Source organism: Mobula birostris, chromosome 5 (genome assembly GCF_030028105.1).
Source record: "Mobula birostris isolate sMobBir1 chromosome 5, sMobBir1.hap1, whole genome shotgun sequence".
In the NCBI taxonomy this organism is placed as follows: Eukaryota; Metazoa; Chordata; class Chondrichthyes; order Myliobatiformes; family Myliobatidae; genus Mobula; species Mobula birostris.
Genome location: NC_092374.1, coordinates 170851502 through 170875477, shown reverse-complemented (window position 1 = coordinate 170875477; position 23976 = coordinate 170851502). Strand labels below are relative to the sequence as shown.

Sequence of the window (23976 nt, the reverse complement as noted above, 5' to 3'; positions counted from 1 at the left end):
TGTGCACCTGGTGCTAGACTCTCCGACTATGGGAAACATCCTCTCCACGTCCAGTCTGTGCTGACCTTCCAATATTCAAAAGGTTTCAATGATAGCTCCCTTCATTCTTCTAAACTCTGGCAAGTACAGACCAGAGCTTAGCCTACTGCTGATATATTCAAGTCTGATACAAAATACTTACTAAGTTCATCCACTATTTTGTTGTCCCTTATTATTATCTGTCCATTGTCATTTTCCAGCGGTCCAATATCCACTCTCACCTCCCTTTTATTCTTTTATATAGTATACCTGAAAAAACTTCTGGCATCCTCTTTTATATTATTGGCTAGCTTCCTTTCATATTTTGTCTTTTTAGTAGTGTGGCAGCCAATATAATACTAGTAAAGCACCAGCACCTGGGTTCAATTCCACTGCTCTCTATAAGGAACGTGTATGTTCTTCCCCCGGGACCTGGTTTCCTCCAGGTGCTCTGGTTTCCTCCCACATTCAAAGACATACAGGTTAGTAGGTTGATTGGTGGCATGGGTTAGATGGGCTGGAAGGGCCTGTTACCGTGCTGAATCTCAAAATAAAATAAAGCTGAAGTACCTAGCTTGTACATTCTAATTGCCTTTGGATGTATTTTTCCATTTAAAATTGTTATTATTTCTCATGTCTGTGAATTCTAGAATCATTAATTTAAGTAAATCTTGTGTTATGACAGTAATTCTGTAAAGTCCCAGACTACGGTTGTGCTCATGGCTGCACTGCAGTCTGACAAAGCACAGACAATCCGTTCCCAGACTCAGACCTTCTTAAATAACCTGCAGCGTAATGAGGCAGCTTGGTAAATAGAACAGCTCGAGAATTCTAGAGTTTGATTCCTAATGGAAATACTCAAACTGCAACAAGCAGTGAAATCAATTACCTATTGAGGGCAAGATACAGAATTGAGGTTAAGTGTAGCAATGCCTTTCAAAAATCATACTTCTGAATCAAATACTGATAGTGGTTCTTAGTTCAGTGGTCCTTGAGGATGTTTATTCTGGTGCAGATTTTCCAGGCAGAGTGATGGATTCACAACTGAAGCAGTCTGGATCAGGACATGAATAACCTGGCCGGAAAACTTGCTGTTCAGGTCTCAACCCAGAAGGTCAACTGTGCATTTCCCTCCAAGGATGCTGCCTGACCCACTGAGTTCCTCCAGCATCATGTGTGTTGCTCCAGATTTCCAGCATCTGCAGTCCCTCTTGTGGTCTGCTTTAGATTGTTGCAGTAATGAAGTGGAAAGAGTAAAGAGCTCACACACTGCATGTGTTTAAAAATCTGTTTACATTTATATAGCACCTATAAACTCAAGATATAACATAGATCAGTGTGACACAGGAACAGGCCTTTTGGCCCACAATGTTGTGCCAAACAAATTGATTTAAGGACACGTAATCCCTCTGCCCGCACATGACCCATATCCTTCCATTCCCTGTACATTCTTGTTCCTGTCTAAGAATCTCTTAAATAGCTCTGTCGTATCTGCCTCCACTACCATTCCCAGCAGTACATTCCAGGCACCTGTCACCCTTATCCCGCACATCTCCTTTTGAACTTTCCCCACGAAGACATTCCAAAACACTTTGCGTCTAGCAACTTACTTCTGTAATGTTAGAAACTTGTGCTCAGAAAGCTCCCACAAATAGATCTTTACGGCAGTGTTGATAGAATGATAAGTATTTGCCCCTGGATACTGCAGAGAATATCTCAAATTCTTCATTGGGTTTGTCAATTCAGGACCGTGAATTAATGTCTCATTTAAAAGACAGCACCTCTCACAGTGAGCACACTGCCTCACCGTTAAAGACAGTTGGCCTGAATTTTTGTTGAAACATCCAGTGTGGGGCTTGAAAGGACAATCTTGTGACATCTGTACAATCCAGGACATCTTCAAAAAGGTGGCATCCATTGTTAAGGACCCCCAGTCACCCCAATGACTTGTTCTCACTGCTACCATCAGGAAGGAGGGTACAGAAGCCTGAAGGCACATACTCAACGATTCGGGAACAGCTTTTTCCCCTCGACTCTGTACTACCACGACAAAGACAACAAATTTCACGACATATGCCAGTGATATTAAACCTGATGCTGATTCTGACTGATTTGAGGGTTCTACCCACATTGAGTCCATAGCTGGTAACCAAGGAGACTTTGGGTGATGCAGTGGTGGTGTTGGGAAAGCCAATACCTTATGACGCCAGAGACTCAGGTTTAATCCTGACCTTGTACGCTGACTGTTTGGAGTTTACGTGCTCTCCCTGTGACCAGATGGATTTCCCCCAAGATGCACCTGTTTCTCCCACATCCCAAAGATGTGTGGGTCAGTAGGCTAATTGCCCCTAGTTTGTAGGTGAGGGGTAGATTCTGGGATGAGTTGATGGGAATGTGGGGAGTATCAAAAAAATGGAATTAATGTGGGATTTGTGCATATGGAACATAGGTGAAGACTAAATGGGCTGAATGGCCTGCTTCTGTAATGTGTCTCTGACCCTGATACACACAGGGGTAAGTAAAGATCCCTTCCATTTATGGCAAATAAAACCTGAATAATAATTCACAAGCAAGACTTAAGAGGGTGGAAGTGTGTAGGACAGTAATTTAGAGCAATTTAAGACATTACCATTAATTGGAAACATATTGTGCCTTTCAATCTCGCGCCTTCTAGTTATGGCATCTGCCTTGTGAATCAATGCTCTCCCATAAAGCCCTCAAAGCTGCAATCATAATGTTCTCTCCCTGGAGACAAAGTGTTCTATATAAGATCATAAAATAATATTCTTGTAGAATGTTGCAAGTACAGTCAATAATAACTTTTGAAAGGGCTTTTGCTTTTTGACTTGTGGAAAAAAAACAGTTGCAAAAGTTGGAGATGGAACTCACCTTTGGGTGGGAAGTGCATTAAATGTCAGCAATTCAGACAATGTGACGTTTGGAAATCGGTGATATTGTTCTGCCATTCCAAAGACAGATGTACTTATGGAATCATAGAGATACAGCACAGAAACAGGCCCTTTGGCCCATCGTATTTGCACCAATCCTACATTAACTCCTTTACTTATTCTCCCCACATTCTCATCAAACGCCTCCGACCACCCCAGATTCTACCCTTCGCTACACCCTCAGGGGCAATTTATAGTGGCCAACTGATACGGGATGCGGGAGGAAACAAAAGTGCGCAGGGTAAACCCACATGGCCACAGGGAAAATGTGCAAACTACACCAAAGTCAGCTGAGCTCAGGATTGAACCTGTGTCCTTGGAGCTGTTAGGCAGGTCTTGCAACTGGGAGTAACAGCTATAAGGTGGATGTCATAAGTCCATGAAAGAGAATCCTCCCTTCCCTGAGAATGGAGAGCTCCCTTCCATAGGAAAGGGTTTACGGGGTTGAACGAGTGTAACATCAAGAAAGAATGTATCTTCATGCTAATTCCAATGCAATCAGTCCCATTACTGGAGATGCAAGAGACTGTAGATGCTGGAATATGGAACAACAATCTGCTGGAGGAACTCATGTCCTCATGCAGTGTTTGGAAAATTCCTTTCCTCCCACAGATGTTTTTCAACCCCCTGAGTTCTTCCAGCAGGTTCTCTGTCTTGGTATTATTCTTACGGTGTTGGTGCTGCAATATCTTTTGTAGTATAGGCTACCAGATAAACAGGTCACCATCAAATCAACAGCTACAGCCATGCCTTCTCAGTAAGTACATGTATTGCTGCATAAATAGGAGCTCTAATTAGGTTTAACACTGTCAGGCCCTTTTAGTTAACATTGAATGTAGCAAACATCCAGACATGCAGATTAGAATCAGGTTTGATCCATTACGCTATGTAATAACATCTTGGCTGATCTGTTTGAGTGCTTATTTCCACATCCCTGTCTCCCTTCAGTCACTTTTCATCCTGATCTACACTCAGAACCTTTCTAACTCTACTCTGAATATTGCTTCCATCATTCTTCAAAGTTCCAGAGATTTAAGACCCTCTGAGAGAAACAAATTTGTTCCGTCTGTGTTTAGTGGGTGACTCTTGATTTTTAAACAGTGACTGCTAATTCTGTATTCTACCACAAGACAAAATATCCTCCCTGTTGAGACACCTCAAAAGTTTCTGTTTCAATGAGATCACCTTATGGTCTTCTAAGCTCAAGGAGACACAATTCAAACCTGCCCAGCTGTTTCTCATAAGATAGCCGGCCCATTTCAAGTATTGAAAATGCCCGTTTCTATGCGTTGCCTAATTCCAGTGCATTAACATCCTTCTTTAAATAAGGAGACCAATACTGTTCACATCTCCAGGTGTGGTCTTATCAATCCCCAATGTAACTGTAGCTCAGCCTCCTTACTTTGGTAATCAATTTCCTTTGCAATAAACAGAAACATCTCATCGGTTTTATAGTTACTTGGTGTGGGCAGATATTAGACTTCTACAAATCAGCACTGGAACACTCAGGTCTCTGCCTCTTTTGCTCTGCTGTCTTTTACCCTTAAGATTGTGTTTCTTTTGTACCTGTTAAAATGGACTGTTTCACACATCTTCCTACATTATTGCCTCTCAATCCACCCTTATCCTTTCATAGACTCCATAAACCCTCTTCACAACTTACTTCCCTATCAAACTTTGTGTACACACCCCATCTATGATCCTGTTAGGCAGCAATTTTCCGTCTGTGCAAACATGCTATATGTGAGCTCTTTACTTGATAAATTGGTAAATTATTATTGTCATATAAGAGTTGTAGAAAAGTCAAGCACAGAAACAGGCCCTTCGGCCCATCTAGTCCATGCCAAACCGTTTAAACTGCCTACTCCATGGATCTGCACCGGCACTATTGCCTTTCATAGTGTGAAAGCAAAAGAGAGGACATACATCAGAGCAAAAATTAGAGGACTGAGAAGTTTTTTAATACCTACAGAGAGCATCTAAAAGAATCATTAGGAGGGAAATGATGAAATATGAAAGCAACCTGGTAAACAATATGAAAGTGGATAGTAAAAGCTTTTTCAAATATGTTAGAAAATAAAAGAGAGATGAGAGTGGATATAGGACTGCTAGAAAATGAGGCCAGAGAAATAATAATGGGGGACAAGGAGATGGCAGATGAACTAAATGATTATTTTGCATCAGTTTTCACCGTGGAAGACACTAGCAGTGTGTCAGATGTTGAAGGTTGTGAGGGAAGAGAAGAGTGCGGTTAATATTACAAGGGAGAAGGTGCTCAAAAAGCTGAAAGACCTAAGGGTACGTAAGTCCCAAACCAGATGAACTGCACCCTAGGGTTCTGAAAGAGGTAGCGGTAGAGATTATGGCGGCATTAGTAAGGATCTTTCAAATATCAATGGACTCTGGCATGGTGCCAGAGGACTGGAAAATTGCAAATGTCATTCCACTCTTTAAGAAAGGAGGAAGGCAGCAGAAAGGAAAATTATAAGTCAGTTAGCCTGACCTCAGTGGTTGGAAAGATGTTGGAATCAATTATTAAGGATGAGGTTATGGAGTACTCAGTGGCACAGGACAAGATAGGACAAAGTCAGCATGGTTTCCTTGAGGCAAAATCTTGCCTGATGAACCTGTTGGAATTCTTTGAGGAGATTACCAGTAGGATAGATAGAGAGGATGCAGTGGATGTTGAATATTTGGACTTTCAGAAGGCCTTTGACAAGGTGCCACACATGAGGATGCTTACCAGGTTAAGAACCCATGGAAAGTTACTGGCATGGTTAGAGCATTGGCTGATTGGTAGGAAGCAGCGAGTAAGAATAAAAGGATCCTTTTCTGGTTGAATGCCAGTAACCATGATGTTCCACAGAGGTCGGTGTTGGGGCTGCTTCTTTTTATGAGTATATCAATGATTTAGATGATGGAATTTTGGCTTTGTTGACAAATTTGCAGGTGACACAAAGATTGGTGGAGGGCAGGTAGCATTGAGGAAACAGGATGGTGAGGGTCCCAAAGGACGAATGCCACCTTCTGGAGGGAGCACTTCATCAATATGCCCTCAGTTGTGGGGAGGGTTGTGCCCATGATGTAGCTGGCTGCCTCTACAGCCCTTTGCGAACCTTTGTATTAGAGGCTCCATACCAGGCAGAGATGCAACCAGGCGCTCTCCAGTGCACTTCTGTAGAAATTTGCAAGGGTCTTTGGTAATATTTGCAATGGTGAACTCCCAGTACACACCAGTATGGGAGAGTACACTATTAAAACCATCAGGAAAGGCATGCTGATTGACCAAGATAGAGAGGGGTGGGAAGAACTGTGCATGCAGGAGATAATGTAGATTTGAGGAGCCAAATGGCCTGATTCTGTACTTCATATTCGGTACTCCTGGCAGACGACAGGATTTTTTTTTTAAATGCGCTCCTGTATGCTAATGTGATATTGAGGATTCTTGAGATGTGTTTTAAATTATTTGCTTGCTTGAAGCGGGGAGGTACCTGTCAATCACAGAGTTACTTGATGTCAAACACGGGACACGTTCTCTGAACAGTTTAATGAGGTTCTATTCTGGTATTTGATTTTTTTTTAAGTACGCAGCAGCATCTGTGAGTGCAAAATTATGCAAATTTATATTTAAAGAGGCAACATCAGAGAAAAATGACTAAATGCAAGGTGGGGCGTAAACCCTTCTGGGCTGGGGTTACTGGTAAGTGGGTGGTGGAGCAGTCCTCAGTGCTGTCCAGGCACAGCCCTTTGCCAATATGGGAGGCAAAACCCACCCTCTGATACCCTTTCTCCTTCCCTGGATCAGCTCTCTCACACAACAAGAAATCTACTGGAACAACGTCAACTTTTTTGGTTGAGTCCCTGCATCAGAGTGTTGACAGTTCCTCCTTCCGCACAGATGCTGCCTGACCTACTGAGTTCCTGCAGCAAATTGATTGTTGCTCCAGATTCCAGGGTGGCTTGGTACCGTAGTGGTTAGCACGCCCCAACAATCACCATACAGGGCTCAATTACTGCCACTGCCTGTAAGGAGTTGTACATCCTCCCTGTGACCATTTAGGTTTCCTCCAAGTGCTCCTGTTTCCTCTTATATTCCAAAGATGTACAGGTTAGGGTTAGTAAGTTATGGGATTGCTATGTTGGCACTGGAAGCATGACGACAATTGTGGGCTGCCCCCAGTGCAATCCTCAGACTGTGCATAATCAGCTGATATGTTTCCTGCTTCACACCAACGAAGATCGGTGCCAATCATGATCCAAATCCGATGGAGTGTTTCCAGCACTTTGTTTCATAATCCTACCAGTCAGGGCTTTGAGTCAGTCTGAAAGAAAGGTATGGGAAATGTAAATCTATCTGGCTTTCTTCTCTCTTTCCTTTCACCATTTTCTTCACTGTCTCCCTTCCTCCCTCTCTCTCATTCCCCTCCCTCTTTCTGTCCCCTCCCTCCCTCCCTCCCTCTTTCTCTCTCCCCTTTCCCCACTCTCTCTCCCCTTTCCCCACTCTCTCTCCCCTTTCCCCACTCTCTCTCCCCTTTCCCCACTCTCTCTCCCCTTTCCCCTCTCTCCTTTCCCCTCTCTCCTTTCCCCTCTCTCCTTTCCCCTCTCTCCTTTCCCCCCCCTCTCCTTTCCCCCCTCTCTCCTTTCCCCCCTCTCTCCTTTCCCCCCTCTCTCCTTTCCCCCCTCTCTCCTTTCCCCCCTCTATCCTTTCCCCCCTCTCTCCTTTCCCCCCTCTCTCCTTTCACCCCTCTCTCCTTTCACCCCTCTCTCCTTTCACCCCTCTCTCCTTTCACCCCTCTCTCCTTTCACCCCTCTCTCCTTTCACCCTCTCTCCTTTCACCCTCTCTCCTTTCACCCCTCTCTCCTTTCACCCCTCTCTCCTTTCACCCCTCTCTCCTTTCACCCCTCTCTCCTTTCACCCTCTCTCCTTTCACCCTCTCTCCTGTCCCCCCTCTCTCCTGTCCCCCCTCTCTCCTGTCCCCCCTCTCCCCTGTCCCCCCTCTCCCCTGTCCCCCCTCTCCCCTTCCCCCCCCCTCTCCCCTCCCCCCCTCTCCCCTCCCCCCCCTCTCCCCTTCCCCCCCCTCTCCCCTTCCCCCCCTCTCCCCTTCCCCCCCCTCTCTCCTTCCCCCCTCTCCCTTCCCCCCTCTCTCTCCTTTCCCCTTCCCCCTCTCTCCTTTCCCCTTCCCCCTCTCTCCTTTCCCCTTCCCCCCCTCTCTCTCTCTCTCTCTCTCTCTTCTCTCTCCCCCCCCCCTTCTCCAATCTTTCCTCCTTCCCATCAACCTCTTCCCCTATCCCCCCCCCCTTCTCTCTGGCTTTATCTCTTTTGCTTTTTCTTTCTCTTTATCGCTCCCCTCCTGAGTTTCCTCTCAGTCTCTTCTCTCCCTGCCTTGGCACTCCACATTAGACAGTGAGGTCACACAATAGGAGCCCAGAGCTTGTGCAAGCACCATGAGTCATTAATCACATCTCAAACCCTGTAATTCTCTGTCTTCTGTAATATCACTGCAATCTACAGGGCCTGATAACTGAAATTCTCATTAGGTGAATAAAGTGATAAACACTGCTGGAAAAAGAAAGGCTGCCCTGTATTTTTGTAGTGCATTTCAACTGTGGCAAAATGACCCTCATCTCCTGGTTGGAAGTTTCAGTTGTAAGCAGCTGATTTGTATACCATTAGCTCCCACAACCCACGGTATGATGATCAATTGAAGAATCGGTATTCGTTTCTCTTCAGCTGTTTTATGGGTGGAGGTATTTTTCTCGGGTTTTCCCATCTGTTGAGACAGATTTTGAGAACTGTCTTTGAGGAGCAGCATAGAGCTTTAGGGACAGTACCCAGAACTCTTTCCTATGACACCAAAATTATAGAACATAGAATAGTACAGCACAGTGCAGGCCCTTTGGCCCACAATGTTGTGCCGACCCTTAAACCCTGCCTCCCATATAACCCCCCACCTTAAATTCCTCCATATACCTGTCTAGTAGTCTCTTAAACTTCACTAGTGTATCTGCCTCCACCGCTGACTCAGGCAGTGCATTCCACGCACCAACCACTCTAAGTAAAAAAACCTTCCTCTAATATCCCCCTTGAACTTCCCACCCCTTACCTTAAAGCCATGTCCTGTTGTATTGAGCAGTGGTGCCCTGGGGAAGAGGCGCTGGCTATCCACTCTATCTATTCCTCTTATTATCTTGTATACCTCTGTCATGACTCCTCTCATCCTCCTCCTCTCCAGAGAGTAAAGCCCTAGCTCCCTTAATTTCTGATCATAATGCATACTCACTAAACCAGGCAGCATCCTGGTAAATCTCCTCTGTACCCTTTCCAATGCTTCCACATCCTTCCTATAGTGAGGTGACCAGAACTGGACACAGTACTCCCAGTGTGGCTTAACCAGAGTTTTATAGAGCTGCATTATTACCCTGCGATTTTTAAACTCCATCCCTCGACTTATGAAAGTTAACACTTCATAAGCTTTCTTAACTACTCTATCTACCTGTGAGGCAACTTTCAGGGGTCTGTGGACATTGACCCCCAGATCCCTCTGCTCCTCCACACTTCCAAGTATCCTGCCATTTACTTTGTACTCTGCCTTGGAGTTTATCCTTCCAAAGTGTACCACCTCACACTTCTCCGGGTTGAACTTCATCTGCCACTTCTTATCCCACTTCTGCATCCTATCAATGTCTCTCTGTAATCTTCGACAATCCTCTACACTATCCACAACACCACCAACCTTTGTGTCGTCTGCAAACTTGCCAAACCACCCTTCTACCCCCACATCCAGGTTGTTAATAAAAATCACGAAAAGTAGAAGTCCCAGAACTGATCCTTGTGGGACACCATTAGTCACAACCCTTCAATCCGAATGTACTCCCTCCACCACGACCCTTTGCTTTCTGCAGGCAAGCCAATTCTAAATCCACCTGGCCGAACTTCCCTGGATCCCATGCCTTCTGACTTTCTGAATAAGCCTACCGTGTGGAACCTTGTCAAATGCCTTACTAAAATCCATGTAGATCACATCCACTGCACTATCCTCATTTATATGCCTGGTCACCTCCTCAAAGAACTCTATCAGCCTTGTTAGACTGATCTGCCCTTCACAAAGCCATGCTGACTGTTCCTGATCAGACCATGATTCTCTAAATGCCCATAGATCCTATCTCTAAGAATCTTTTCCAACTGCTTTCCTACCACAGACGTTAAGGCTCACTGGTCTATAATTACCCGGACTATCCCTACTACCATTTTTGAACAAGGGGATAACATTCGCCCCCCCCTCCAATCCTCCGGTACCATTCCCATGGACAACGAGGACATAAAGATCCTAGCCAGAGGCTCAGCAATCTCTTCCCTCGCCTCGTGGAGCAGCCTGGGGAATATTCCGTCAGGCCCCGGGAACTTATCTGCCCTAATGTATTTCAACAACTCCAACACCTCCTCTCCCTTAATACCAACATGCTCCAGAACATCAACCTCACTCATAGTGTCCTCACCGTCATCAAGTTCCCTCTCATTGGTGAATATAAGAGTATAATCAGAACAGAAAAAAATGTCCATTGTAGTGCAAAGTGTTTGTGGTGTTGCTATACTGAGGTAATAATTAGGGTTGAGCCAGTTGGTTCAAGAACCGAACGGTTGAAGGGAAGCAGCTGTTCTTGAAGCTGTCGGTATGGAACTTCAGGCTTCCGTACATCTTGCCCGATGGTAGCTGCACCAAGATAGCAGGGCCTGAGTGGTGGGAGTGTTTCATGGTAGATGCTTCCTTCTTGAGGCTGGGCCTCCTGAAGCTGGTGCCTTATGGCTTAAAGATGATTGAATAAGCTTAAAAACTTACAACTTTTTAATGGTTCAGAGTTATATTAGTCACTCTTTGGGCAGTTTGTAGCTTTTACTAACAGCCTGATGGATGAAGTAAGTTAATTGGTTTGGAATTAGTCCTTAAATTTGGAGCAGCTTTAGCAAAATTATCATAACTGAGAAGTGGTAATTTGAAGAGGCTAAGCTTTGCCCCAACACCAGCATGGATTTGTGTGTTTGAGAAAGGAGGCCTTGAGAAAACCTGTACTTGAGGTGTTAATTAAGACTGACTGAAAATTGATCAAGATTTTGAGACCAAGAGATGAGTTGCATCCATATGACCATAAGCCACTGGAGTCACATTCAGCCCACCCATTCTGTTCCACCATTTGATCATAGCTGATTTATTTTTCCCTCTCAAACCCATTCTCTTGCCTTCTCACTGCAACCTTTGACACCATCACTTATCAAGAAGCTTTCAACCTTTGCTTTAAATATACCCGATGACTTAGCCTCCACAACCGTCTCCACAAAGAATTCCACAGATCACCATCCACTTACTAAATAAAGTCCTCTATTGGTATCGGTTTATTATTATCACGTTATTACCTCATAAGATGGTAGCGCACATGATGCAGCGGCCAGTCTGGCTCCAATCAAAGGTGAGGTTTCTTGCCTTGTTCATCTTTTCTATGACCAAAAGCACTGCTGATCATAAAGAACACTAGGATCTGCAAATCAACCTGACTAGTGAGTTAAATAACAAAGGTGCTGCACAGTTGCATGCTAATGTGGGGAATGGGCCCTTACTCGGCACCACAGTCTACTACGGCTACTTGGGGAAGCCGCCATTGGAAGTAGTGCACGAGAATGCAGAAGCACGATAAGCATGCCAGTATTCAAGCAAGACTTAAAGCGGATCCCTGCAGTCCTGTGCTCCCAACAATTCTACTCCCTAATGTTCAGTTGCTGGAAAATAAGATGGATTACCTGCATCTGCATCTGAACCAGTGAGAGGTGGGGGACTGCTGCATACTCGTCCTGACAGAAACCTTGCTCCGGGACACCCTTCCAGGCTCTGCCATTCACCTAGAAGGCGTTACCTCCTTTTGTGCGGACAGAATGCTGTAATTTCTGGCAAGGCTGCTGAGGGGTCTGTGTGTCTACGTCATTAAGAACTGGTGCTTGAATGCCTCGGTAGTAACGGCTCACCGCAGATAGAATTCTTGATGGTGAAGTGCAAACAGTTCTACTTACTGAGAGAGTTCACTGCCATTGTAATCATTGTTGTTTGCATCACCCTCCTGTGCTGGTGCTGGGCAGGCGCTGCAGGAGCTCTGCAGTGCAATCTGCAATCTCCAAACCACTCACTCCAGTGGTGTCTTCATTGTTGCTGGTGCTCTCAATTATGCCAACTTAAAAACAGTTCTGCCGAAGTTCTACCAGTATGTCAACTTTGCAACCAGAGGAGAGAATGTATTAGACCTGGTTTATACTAATGTTGTACATTTGAAGTCAGAAGTTTACATACACCTTAGCCAAATGCATTTAAACTCAGTTTTTCACAATTCCTGACATTTAATCCTAGAAAACATTCCCTGTCTTAGGTCAGTTAGGATCACTACTTCATTTTAAGAATGTGAAATGTCAGAATGAGAGAATGATTTATTTCAGCTTTTATTTCTTTCATCACTTTCCCAGTGGGTCAGAAGTTTACATACACTTTGTTAGTATTTGGTAGCATTGCCTTTAAATTGTTTAACTTGGGTCAAATGTTTTGGGTAGCCTTCCACGAGCTTCTCACAGTAAGCTGCTGGAATTTTGTTCCATTCCTCCAGCCAGAACTGGTGTAACTGAGTCAGGTTTGTAGGCCTCATTGCTCGCACTCGCTTTTTCAGTTCTGCAGAATAAAATGTAAAAGCTACTGAAAAAGTGTAGTGCAGGTAAACGATAAAGTATAAAATCATAATGAGGAAGATTGTGAGGCCAGAAGTCCATTTCGTCATATAAGAAGACCATTCAAGAATCTGATAACAGTTCTAAAGAGATATCCTTCTATTCTGAGCTTTGTTCCCACTGGTCCTAAAATCTCCCACTATGGAAACATCCTCTCCACATCCATTTTATCCGGACCTTTCAGTATTCAGTAGATCACCCATCATCCTTATAAAGATCAGCGTGTATGGACCCAGAGTCATCAGGCACTCCTCATGCATTAACCTTTTCATCCCTGGGATCATTCTCGTAAACCTCGTCTGGATCCTCACCAACGTCAGCACGTTCTTCCTTAGATATGTCATCCATAATGTTGGTGCCAATGTCTTCTGATGCCTAGATCTGAGTTCTGGAAGTTGCCCACCTCTCACAGAGTAGGTTTCTTCACCGGCTGTTGCTCCCTGACCCAAGACATCAGATTTCTAACCATGGTCACCTAAGACTGAAAAACAATTACATCGCAATGTGTTACTTTAATTTCAGATTAAGCAAAGTGAGGCCAATGCTGATACCAAAGAAAAGCTTCCACTTCGACTCCGAATCTTTGAGAAGTTTCCAAACAGGCCACAAATGGTGAAGATATCCAAATTGCCCTCGGACTTCTCCGTTCCCAGGATCAGGTGGGTCTTAATGGGCAGGTCTTTGTACGTATATTTGTGTAAGTATGAGAGAGAGAGTCTGCTTCTGTCAGCAAGAAATGCAGACTTTTTCCCCCTCAGGTTAGGTGAGACTAAATCAAATGATCCTGAGTTTAGGGTGAAAGGTGAAATATTTAAGAGGAACCTGAGGGGGAACTACTTCATTCAGAGAGTGGTGCGGGTGTGGAACAAGCTGCAGTGGAAGTGGTAGATCTGGGTTCGATTGTAACATGTAAGATAAGGTACATGGCTGAGAGAGTTCTGGAGGGCTACAGTCCAGGTGCAGGTAGATGGGACTAGGCAGAAAATCAGTCTGGCACAGACTAGATGGGCCAAAGAGCCTGTTTCTCTGCTGTAGTGCTGTATTACTCTACGTTGGGGGTGTTAGTAACTTTGAAGTCCAATTGAGACATTCTCTGCCTGGCTGCTGTTGTATCTGGGGCCACACTTACAAAGTGGGTATTGACGCGGTTTAGTCAGTAATTGGTTTATTTTCACAACCTGTACCCAGTTAAAATGAAAAACTTTTGTTTGTGTGCCATCCAGACAGATCAAGTGACAGTAAGGGAAAAAAAATACAGAATATAGAATATAGTAGGTAAAGGGAAAGTACAAGTAGATAAATAAAGTGCAAAGGAATCAGTGAGGTAGTTTGAGAGATCAAGAATTCAGCCTAAGCATATGAAAGGCTTACCGCAGCGGAACGAAAGCTGTCCTTCAGTCTGGTGATACATGCTGTCAGGGTTTTTTTATCTTATGCTTCACAGAGAGGCCAGAGGGAGAATGACCAGGATAGGAAAGGTGCTTGATTATGTTGGCAGTTTTTCCATGGCAGTGAGGTTTGTGTGATGGACTAGGCTGTGTTCACAACTCAAAATTCGAAGTACATTTATTATCAAGATACGTAGTCTGTATACAACCTTGAGATTTGTCTTCTTGCGGGCAGTCACTAAACAAACAAATACAATAGAACCAGTTTTTTTAAAAAACCCACACATCAAAGACCCAATGTGTGAAAAAAGGATAAATCGTGCAAACAATTAAAAAGTAAACAAATAACACAGGGAACATTAACCACAAAATCCACAACAGTGGGTCCATGGCCCCACGGAGCCAGTTCAGCACTGACGTGAGTGCCAGTCTTTGCAGGCTACAGCTGCAGAGTCAGTTCAACGCTGAAGCGCCTTGGTCAAATCACGCAAACAGAAAAAAAAAGTTAACAAAAACGCATGGAACATGAACTGCAGAGTCCCTGAAAGTGCGTCCACAGCTGTGGAACCCATTCAGTGCTGAGGCGAGTGAAGCCCGGGCACGAGCTCAATGGCTGCAGGGCAACAAATGCTCCCGAACCTGGCAGCGTGGAACGCAAGACTCCTGCACCTTCCACTGATGTCAGCAGCGAAAAGAGAGGGAGATCGGTCAAGCACAGGTGCCGAACACCTGTCAGTTTCCGCTCTCTTCCTCGGCAATTTTAACCTGGCTCGATCGGTACAGAGTAATAGGGCCAACCACGGGTTTGTGTTCCGCCATCAGGAATTGACGCAGCCACCCCAGCCATAGCTGCGTTCTCCGCTCTCGTCCTCGCTGGATCCTCCAGGACAGCGGTCCCCAACCACCGGGCCGCAAAGCATGTGCTACCGGGCCGTGAGGAAACAATATGATTTGGCGATATGAGTCAGCTTCACCCTTTCTCATTCCCTGTCACGCCCTGTTGAGCTTGAACGCACCTGAGGTCATTACCCGCGCGTCATCTATGTCAGTGCGGGAAGAAGATCAACTCCTCGAGCTTGCAACTGACGGTGGGCTGAAAGGTATGTTTGACATAACATCTCTGCCGGCATTCAGGATCAAAGTCAAGACTAAATATCCTGGGATAGCCATGAAAGCACTGAAAACGTTGCTTCCATTTCCAATGTTTTTCTGCTAAGTGCAGTTTTCTGCAATGAATGCAACAAAAACTAAATTGCGGAATAGACTGGACATAAGGAACCCCCTTCAAGTATCGCTGTCTCCCATCACCCCTCGATAGGACCGTCTTGTTGCAGGGAAGCAAGCCCAGGGCTCCCACTGATTCAGCGATATTGGTGTGTTGCAATGATTTTATATGTTCATACGGGGAAAATATGTGCTGTGTGTTTAATATCCAAACGTTACTTAAAATGTTATGATGCTATTGATTTACTTATATAACCATATAACAATTACAGCACGGAAACAGGCCATCTCGGCCCTTCTAGTCCATGCCGAACGCTACTCTCACCCAGACCCACCGACCTGCACTCAGCCCACAACCCTTCATTCCTTTCCTGTCCATATACCTATCCAATTTTTCTTTAAATGATAATATCAAACCTGCCTCTACCACTTCTACTGGAAGTTTGTTCAACACCGACTTCAAGCTCCCCTGTCCTCCCTGATAATTGACATTACTATATTCCTGAGAGGAAAATATGCGCTGTGTGTTTAATATTAAATTCATTAGATAAACCCTTTTAGAAACCAAATTGAGCCACTTATCACCTATATTCCGGTCGTGATTAGCACCCCCCCCCCCCCCCCCCCCACCGAACAGAATCGCTAAAAACGATTTGCAGAGAAAGAAAAATTGGCAGGTACACGCATGCGCACTGGTGCCCGCACAAGACTTCATGGTCATTGTAGTCTTTCTCTGGGTAAACACAACGTATTTGACTGCTACTCTTATCCGTTGGCAACCCTACCCCCCCCACCCCGGGTCGGCCGGTCTGCAAGAATATTGTCAATATTAAACCAGTCCGCAGTGCAAAAAAGGTTGGGGACCCCGCTCCAGGAGATTGCAAAAGCACTAGATCGTTTAGGCAGATCAAAAGTGCATCCTTAAAAGGGAAATGACAGGCTGCAATTAATCACAGATCAGAAGAAGTATATCTAGAAGAAGAGTATGTAGTTTTGTGAGCTGTCTGCAACATGGCACTGTTGGTCACTGGTGCCATCTTTTATTTCTCTGAGTAGGTTGAAGACAAAGTCTGTTGGGATTTTAAGGGGTTAGTGCAGGAGTCAGGGTGGATATATGGCTTTACCAAAGGAGGAGTAAGGCACCCCTTCCCTCCACTAGCCTGCAAGTCACCCTTGGGGAAGGTGTAACAGCCGCTTAGCCTTGCGAACAGGGTCATATGGGGCTATGGGAGCAGGTGGTGGATGAACAACTGGTGCATATCACTAGTCCTAGTTATGCGGCCACTGACGCCAGGCAGTCTCTGAACTGTCTTGATAATAGCTGGGGTTACCCATCTTGTAAAGACACTGTCCAAAATAAGGCAATGGCAAACCACTTCTGCAGAAAAATTTGCTAGGAAGAATCATGGTCAAGACCACGATCACCCACATCATACGACACGGCACATAATGATGATGAGTGCAGGAGAGTGGCGCTGAGGTAAAAGGGCAGCCACGTTCATACCAAACAGCAAAACCCCTCAAAGGGCTAAATAGCTGACTCCTGCCTCAGTTCCTTTCAAGTTTGCAGCCAAGAGTGTTTACAGCTCAAGCCTTACAGCTTCATGCTGGAGTTGGTGCTTCAGATGAGCAGATCCTAATCCAGATCCACGCGAGGTGGTACCTTGATGTCCTCTGGCACTGATAGAATTTTACAACTTCTCTGGAAGCCCAAAACAATTCAGTGCAAGAACAGACCCTTCTGCCTACAATGTGTGTGCCAGCTATGATGCCAATTTCAATCCTATCTGGCTTTATATGGTCTATACCTGCATATGATCTGTATTTGGCTCAAGGACAGCTTCTATCCCATTGTTATCAGACTCTTGAATGGACCTCTTGTAGTATAAGATGGACTCTTGGCCTCACAGTCTGCCTTATGATCCTGCACTTTATTGTTTACCTGTACTGCACCTCAGCGCAGCATTCGATACTGTGGATCGTGCCATTTTAATAGACTGTCTCCAGTACAGGGTTGGTGTTGATGGCACTGCGTTGAACTGGTTCACGTCCTACCTCAAAAATAGAAGCTTCTCCGTCAACATAGGCAAATTTTCCTCTTCTCCTGCAGGGTCCCACAAGGTTCCATCCTAGGTCCCATTCTTTTCTCAATATACATGCTTTGACATTTCCTTCCATTGTTATGCTGACGACACAGCTTTAGCTCCCCTTGAAACCAAACAACCAGTCAAATCTAGTCAGCCTCATTAATTGCCTTGAGGACATAAAGTGTTGGATGGCACAAAACTTCCTACAGCTGAATGAAGGCAAGTCTGAAGTTGTCCTATTTGGCCCCCCTGACTCCATCAAAGTGATTACCAACAGTCTTGGTAACCTCTTCACTTTTGTCAAACCCCATGTCAAAAACCTTGGTGTGATATTTGATTCCGCCTTTAAGTTTGACAAGCAAGTTAATGCGGTAGTAAAAGCCAGTTTTTTCCAGCTTTGTACTATTGCCAAAATCAAGTCGTTTCTCTCTTTCAAAGATCTTGAGGAAGTCATCCATACCCTTATATCCTCCCACTTGGACTACTCCAACTCCCTGTATACTGGGATTAGTCATTCGTCCCTGTCCCACCTGCAACTGGTCCAGAACGCCGCAGCCAGGCTCCTGACAGGTGCCCGGAAGAAGGATCATATTACTCCTATCCTGGCCTCCCTCCACTGGCTACCAGTATGGTTTAGAAATAATTTTAAGGTTCTCCTGTTTGTTTATAAAGCCCTAAATGGGCTGGCCCCTTCCTATATCGCAGACCTTCTAACCCCTTATTCTACTTTCGGGTCCCTCAGGTCGGCTGACTTGGGGCTCCTGGCTGTCCTGCAATCTAAATTTAAGTTCAGAGGTGACCACGCCTTTGCTGTTGTAGCCCCTAGACTGTGGAACAGTGTTCCCCTCACTATCAGATCTGCCCCCTCCATTGACTCTTTTAAGTCCAGGCTCAAAACTTACCTTTATTCACTAGCGTTTGAATCTTCCTGACGTGGCTGATTTTTGGCTTGTGCCTAGGCTCATGTGTTGTTTATTTTGTGCCTATAAGCTGTGTGCCTTGTTGTTTATAGCTGTGTTTCTTGTATTTGTGATTTTAGCTACCTGTTATGGTTTGTGCAGCACTTTGGTCAACATGGGTTGTTTTTAAATGTGCTTTATTAATAAATTTGACTTGACTTGACACTTTTTCAGTCGCTTTTACACTTTATTCTGCATTGTTATTGTTTTTACGTCATTCTAAGCTCAATGCAGTGAGTAATGATTTGATCTGTATGAACAATTTGTGGGACAAGCTTTTCACTGTATCTTGGTACATAATGACAACGATAAGCCAACACCAATAAATACCCCCCCCATTTCCTATTTGTCCAAGGCTCTGTCTAAATGCCTCTTAGATGTTGCGATCGTACCTGCTTTCACCACCTCCACTGGCAGCATGCTCCAGACACCCACCAGTCACTGTGTTAATAAAAACTTGACCCACAAAACCCCTTTAAATTTTCCCCTCTCGTCTTAATCCTACATCCTTATTCTGTAACTGAACTTCCGAATGTTTGTGTGTAAAATATCAAAAGTAAATGATTGTTAAGCACTTAATTCTCTAATATAGATTGTACAGTAACGTTACGTAAATAGCACCATGTTTGGCTTACATATTACCAATGTTTTGTCTTTAGGGAAAGCTTTATGAAGCAATTTATTGATCGTCAGCAGCAGGATACGAGCTGCCTGCTGCGTCGACTACCGTCGGGATCATCATCATGTGACCATTCCAAGCGGTCTTATGTTGAGGATAACAAGTATATCGACCAAAAGGTAAACTAGATATAAATGATCCTTCTTTGAAAAAAAAACAAAGTAGATTTCTGCAAAAAAAGTTGTCCAGAAAGTGCAGGAGGTCCTTATTGCAAAATATTTGTTTTAGGGCAATATTATAGCGATTGATTTTTATAGAAAATTGTTATCTTGGGAAATGCAGTGAGTTTGATGAAGAGAATTGCTGCCTTTTAGAGATGACTCCTTTCATAGCGTGAGAACATTTGTAATCATTTTACATCCAATGATATGTTCCAGTGCAGGAAGACCGCATCCCATTTGTGCGCAGTCAGACCTCACATGCAGCATAAAATAAGGTACCAGGTGATCTGTTTCTGTCAAGTTACCTGAGGATGAGTATTGACTAGCTCATCGAAGAGCCTTCCTGAGTTCTGGTTTACTTAAAGTAGAACCAGGGAAACCTTCCTGATCTCCTTAGTTGGCAGACAGGTGCATTTAATAGCTCATCCCCACCCACCACTTCTGAGAGTGTATGACACAGCGATGCGGCAGGTAGAATCACCACCCAGGTTCCTTTCCTCACATATAGCATTTATACCTGTGACCTCCAGGCTCCTCCAGAAAGGAATGGGTCTCCCAACACACAGTCCACCCAAACCCCTCATTACTATATCATAACTCCTTTCAAAGAGAACAGACCCGGTCTCTCTCATTTCTCCTGTAATCTCCAACCCTGGTCCCAGGTGCCAGGAACCATTCTTGTACATCTCCTCTGGTCTTAAGCAGCTGACGGTGAGGTTGAGGTTGAGGTTGAGGCTGAGGCTGAGGTAGTGATGGAAATCGGAGAAGATTGCAAACCCAGAATTGGTGCAGCTCTCAGAGCTGGGAGGATTGGAGTAGAGTACAGCGAGGGAGGATACATAAGGTAGCAAAAGTGAGTGGGAAATTGGATGATTGGGTAGCTTTTAAAATCCTACAAAAGGCAACTGAAAAAGCTATAAGAAGGGAAAAGATGAAATGTGAGGGCAGACCAGTCAATAATATAAAGCAGGATACCAAAAGTTTTTTCAGTTACATAAGAGTAAAAGGGAGGTGAGAGTTGCTATTGGACCACTGGAAAATGATGCCGGTGAGGTAGTAATGAGGGACAAAGAAATGGCAGGTGAACTTAATAGGTACTTTGCATCAGCCTTTATTGTGGAAGACGCTAGCAGTGTGCCGGAGGTCCGTGAGTGAGCAGGAGAGAGTGCCATTGCTATTACAAAGGAAAAAGTGCCAGGCAACCTCGAAGGTCTTAAGGTGGATAAGTCACCTGGGCCAGATGGACCACATCCCAGAGTCCAGACAGAGGTTGCTGAAGGAATAACAAGTGCATTAGTCATGATCTTTCAAGAATCATTTGATTCTGGCATGGTTCTGGAGGACTGGAAGATTGCAAATGTCATTCCACTCTTAAAAAAGGGAGGAAGACAAAAGAAAGGAAATTATAGTCCAGTTAGTCCAGTGGTTGGGAAAGTGTTGGAGTCTATTCTTAAGGATGAGGTTTCAAGGTACTTGGAGACTAATGATAAAATAAGTCAAAGTCAGCATGGTTTCTCTGAAAGGAAACCTTGCCTAACAAATCTGTTAGAATTCTTCAAGGAAGTAACAAGCAGGATGGATTAAGAAGAGGCACTGGATGTCATTTAACTTGGATTTTCAGAAGGCGTTCAGTAAGGTGCCACACATGGGACTGCTTAACAAGATAAAATCCTATAGCGTTAAAGGAATGATACTGGCATGGATAGCAGAATGGCTGACAGGCAGGAGGCAGCGAATGGGAATAAAAAGGGGCTTTTCTGCGTGGCTGCCAGTGACTAGTGGTGTTCCTCAGGGATCAATATTGGGACCGCTACTTTTCACATTGTTTGTCAATGATTTAGATAATGGAATTCATGTCTTTGTTGCAAAGTTTGTGGATGATGCGAAGATAGGTGGAAGAGTAGGTAGCGCTGAGGAAGTAATGCGATTGCAGCAGAACTTAGACAAAGAATGGGCAAAAAAGTGCCAGGTGGAATGCAGTGCTAGTAAATGTTTGATAATGATTTTTGGTAAAAGGAACAATAGTGCAGACTATTATCTAAATAGGGAGAAGGTTCAAATATCAAAGGTGCAGAGTGAGTCCATGTGCAAGACTCCCAGGTGGTTAATTTACAGGTTGAGTCTGGTAAAGAAGGCAAATGCAGTGTTGGCATTTATTTCAAGGGAAATGGAATATAAAAGCAAGGAGGTAATGCTGAGCCTTTATAAGCACTAGCTAGGCTGCACTTAGGGTACTGTCAACAGCTTTGGGCACCATATCTCAGAAATGATGTGTTGTCATTGGAGAGAGTCCAGAAGAGGTTCACGAGGATGATTCCAGGAATGAAGGGCTTAACATATTAGGAGTGTTTGGCAGCTTTGGGCCTGTACTCACTGGAATTGCAGTTGGGGACGGGGGGGGGATATGTTTTGAAACCTACCAAATGTTGAAAGGACAAGATAGGGTGGATGTAGACAGATGTTTCCTATGGTAGGGATATCCAGAACCAGAGGCCACAGCTTCAAAGTTGAGTGGTGACCCTTTAGAACAGAGGTAAGGAGGACTTTTTTTAGCCAGAGAGTAAGTAAGTCTGTGGAATGCTCTGCCACAGACTGCGGTGGAAGCCAAGTGCATGCATCTATTTAAGGTGGAAGTTGATCGTTTTCTGATCAGTCAGGGCATCAAAGGATATGGCGAGAAGGCAGGTGTATGGGGCTGAGTGGGATCCGGGATCAGCCATGCTGGAATGGTGGAGCAGACTCAGTGAGTGATTGGCCTAATTCTTCTCCCATGTCTTATGGACACAAACTGAAGACTACAGAGCGATTTGAACACTAGGATGAGAATTTTGAGCAATAATTTCGCTGAGTCATGAAACACTGACCTGCCATGCATTGGTGAAGATTACCAGTGAGTGTTTATCCCATGTAAAAACCCACCTCTCAGTTGCTTTTCAGAGACAGCCAGGTTATCCCCCTCCTGTCCTCAATTTCCAGCGTTTCCAGATGTAATTTCCCCTCATATTTATGATCACTTTCAGTTGAGAAGATCAGTTTCCAGCATCCAAGCTCGAAATCTGATTGAGAAGGAAAATGCTGTGAATAAAATATTCCGGTAAGGTTCTCCATGCTAAGGAATAATTTAGCTGTGCTTTATAGTTTGTCTATATTGTATGTTTAAAATCTTGCATCTCCCTCTCCCTCTCCCTCTCCCTCTCCCTCTCCCTCTCCCTCTCCCTCTCCCTCTCCCTCTCCCTCTCCCTCTCCCTCTCCCTCTCCCTCTCCCTCTCCCTCTCCCTCTCCCTCTCCCTCTCCCTCTCCCTCTCCCTCTCCCTCTCCCTCTCCCTCTCCCTCTCCCTCTCCCTCTCCCTCTCCCTCTCCCTCTCCCTCTCCCTCTCCCTCTCCCTCTCCCTCTCCCTCTCCCCTCTTACCACTCTTGTGGTCACGATTTTGCATTGGGTGGTTCAGTGGTTAGAAATGCCTCACAATTCCAGTAACTTGGATTTGATCCTGACCTCAGCTGTTGTCTATGTGGAGTTTACACATTCTTCCCATGACCATGTGGGTCTCCTCCTACATTCCAAAGATGAGGAGGTTGGTAAGTTTAACTGGCTATTATAACTTGCCCTCTAGTTTGTAGGTGAGGTGTAGAATCTGGGCCAGTTACTGGGGATAAGGGAATGGGATTAATATAGGATTGGGTGTTTGCTTGTCATCACAGAAAAAATGGACTGAATGACCTTTTCCATGCTATGTGTCTCTGTGGCCCTATTTTAAAAATAGTTTGAATAGTTCTTAAGTCAATTTTTTAAAAGTTTGACATTTTCTACCTGTGATTAAAAGTGGCTTAAGCTCCCAAGACATCATCGCATAGCGGTCAGCATAATACTTTACAGTATTAATGACAGGCAGTCGAGGTTGAATTCCTGCCGTTGTCTATAAGGAGTTTGTACATTCTCCCCATGACTGCTTGTGTTTCCTTTGGGTGCTCTGGTTTCCTCTCACATTCCAAAGACGTATGGGTTAGGGTTGGTAAGTTCAGAGCATGCTATTTTATCATCGGAAGTGTGGTGACGCTTGTGGACTACTTCCAGCATGTCCTCGAACTCTGTTGCTGTTTGACACGAACAACGTATATCACTGTACAGAATGTTTTGATGTACATGTGATAAATAAAGCTAATCTTTATAAGAGATGAACAACTTACCTGCAAGCAACAGGAATTCTGCAGATGCTGGAAATTCAAGCAACACACATCAAAGTTGCTGGTGAACGCAGCAGGCCAGGCAGCATCTGTAGGAAGAGGTGCAGTCGACGTTTCAGGCCGAGACCCTTCGTCAGGACTTACCTGCAAGCACCCTTTCACTGGAGTGCAGGGACCCTGCTCCTCCACCAGCCACAACTGGTGAACTCTGTTCAATATCCTCTGTACAGAACAGCTGTATTTTGCTGTTGGAGTTGATACTGAGCTTACAGGTGAAGCAGAAAGCGAGATTCAGTACCGCCTCACCTCCAACCCCTCTCGGAGTGAAGAGATAGGAGATTAACCTGAGAGGAGCTCATCACCAGCCACTCGTCAATCTCACATGAAATCCTGGCCACACGTGATGGCAACTGTATTCATTGAATGACAAGTTAGACTGGTGGGCACCACCTGTTACTTATGTGCCTGAGCTTTTGGGAGGAGTGTGCAAGATTTTTAACCCTTTGTCGTCAAAAATCAGTGGGCCTTCCCGCGACAGGAGGGACAAACATGAGGCGAGATGCTGCCCATGG

The 23976-nt window shown here is 44.7% G+C and overlaps 1 protein-coding gene across 1 annotated transcript in view; it reads left to right on the top strand.

Annotated features, from left to right (window-relative positions):
- The window catches only part of nalcn (sodium leak channel, non-selective), a 195788-nt gene that overhangs the window by 85954 nt on the left and 85858 nt on the right, over window positions 1-23976 (top strand). Inside the window, exons 16-18 of the mRNA XM_072258858.1 lie at window positions 13246-13382; window positions 19041-19179; window positions 22242-22315. Coding sequence (XP_072114959.1) covers window positions 13246-13382; window positions 19041-19179; window positions 22242-22315 — 350 coding nt within the window. The remainder of the gene's footprint in view (window positions 1-13245; window positions 13383-19040; window positions 19180-22241; window positions 22316-23976) is intronic.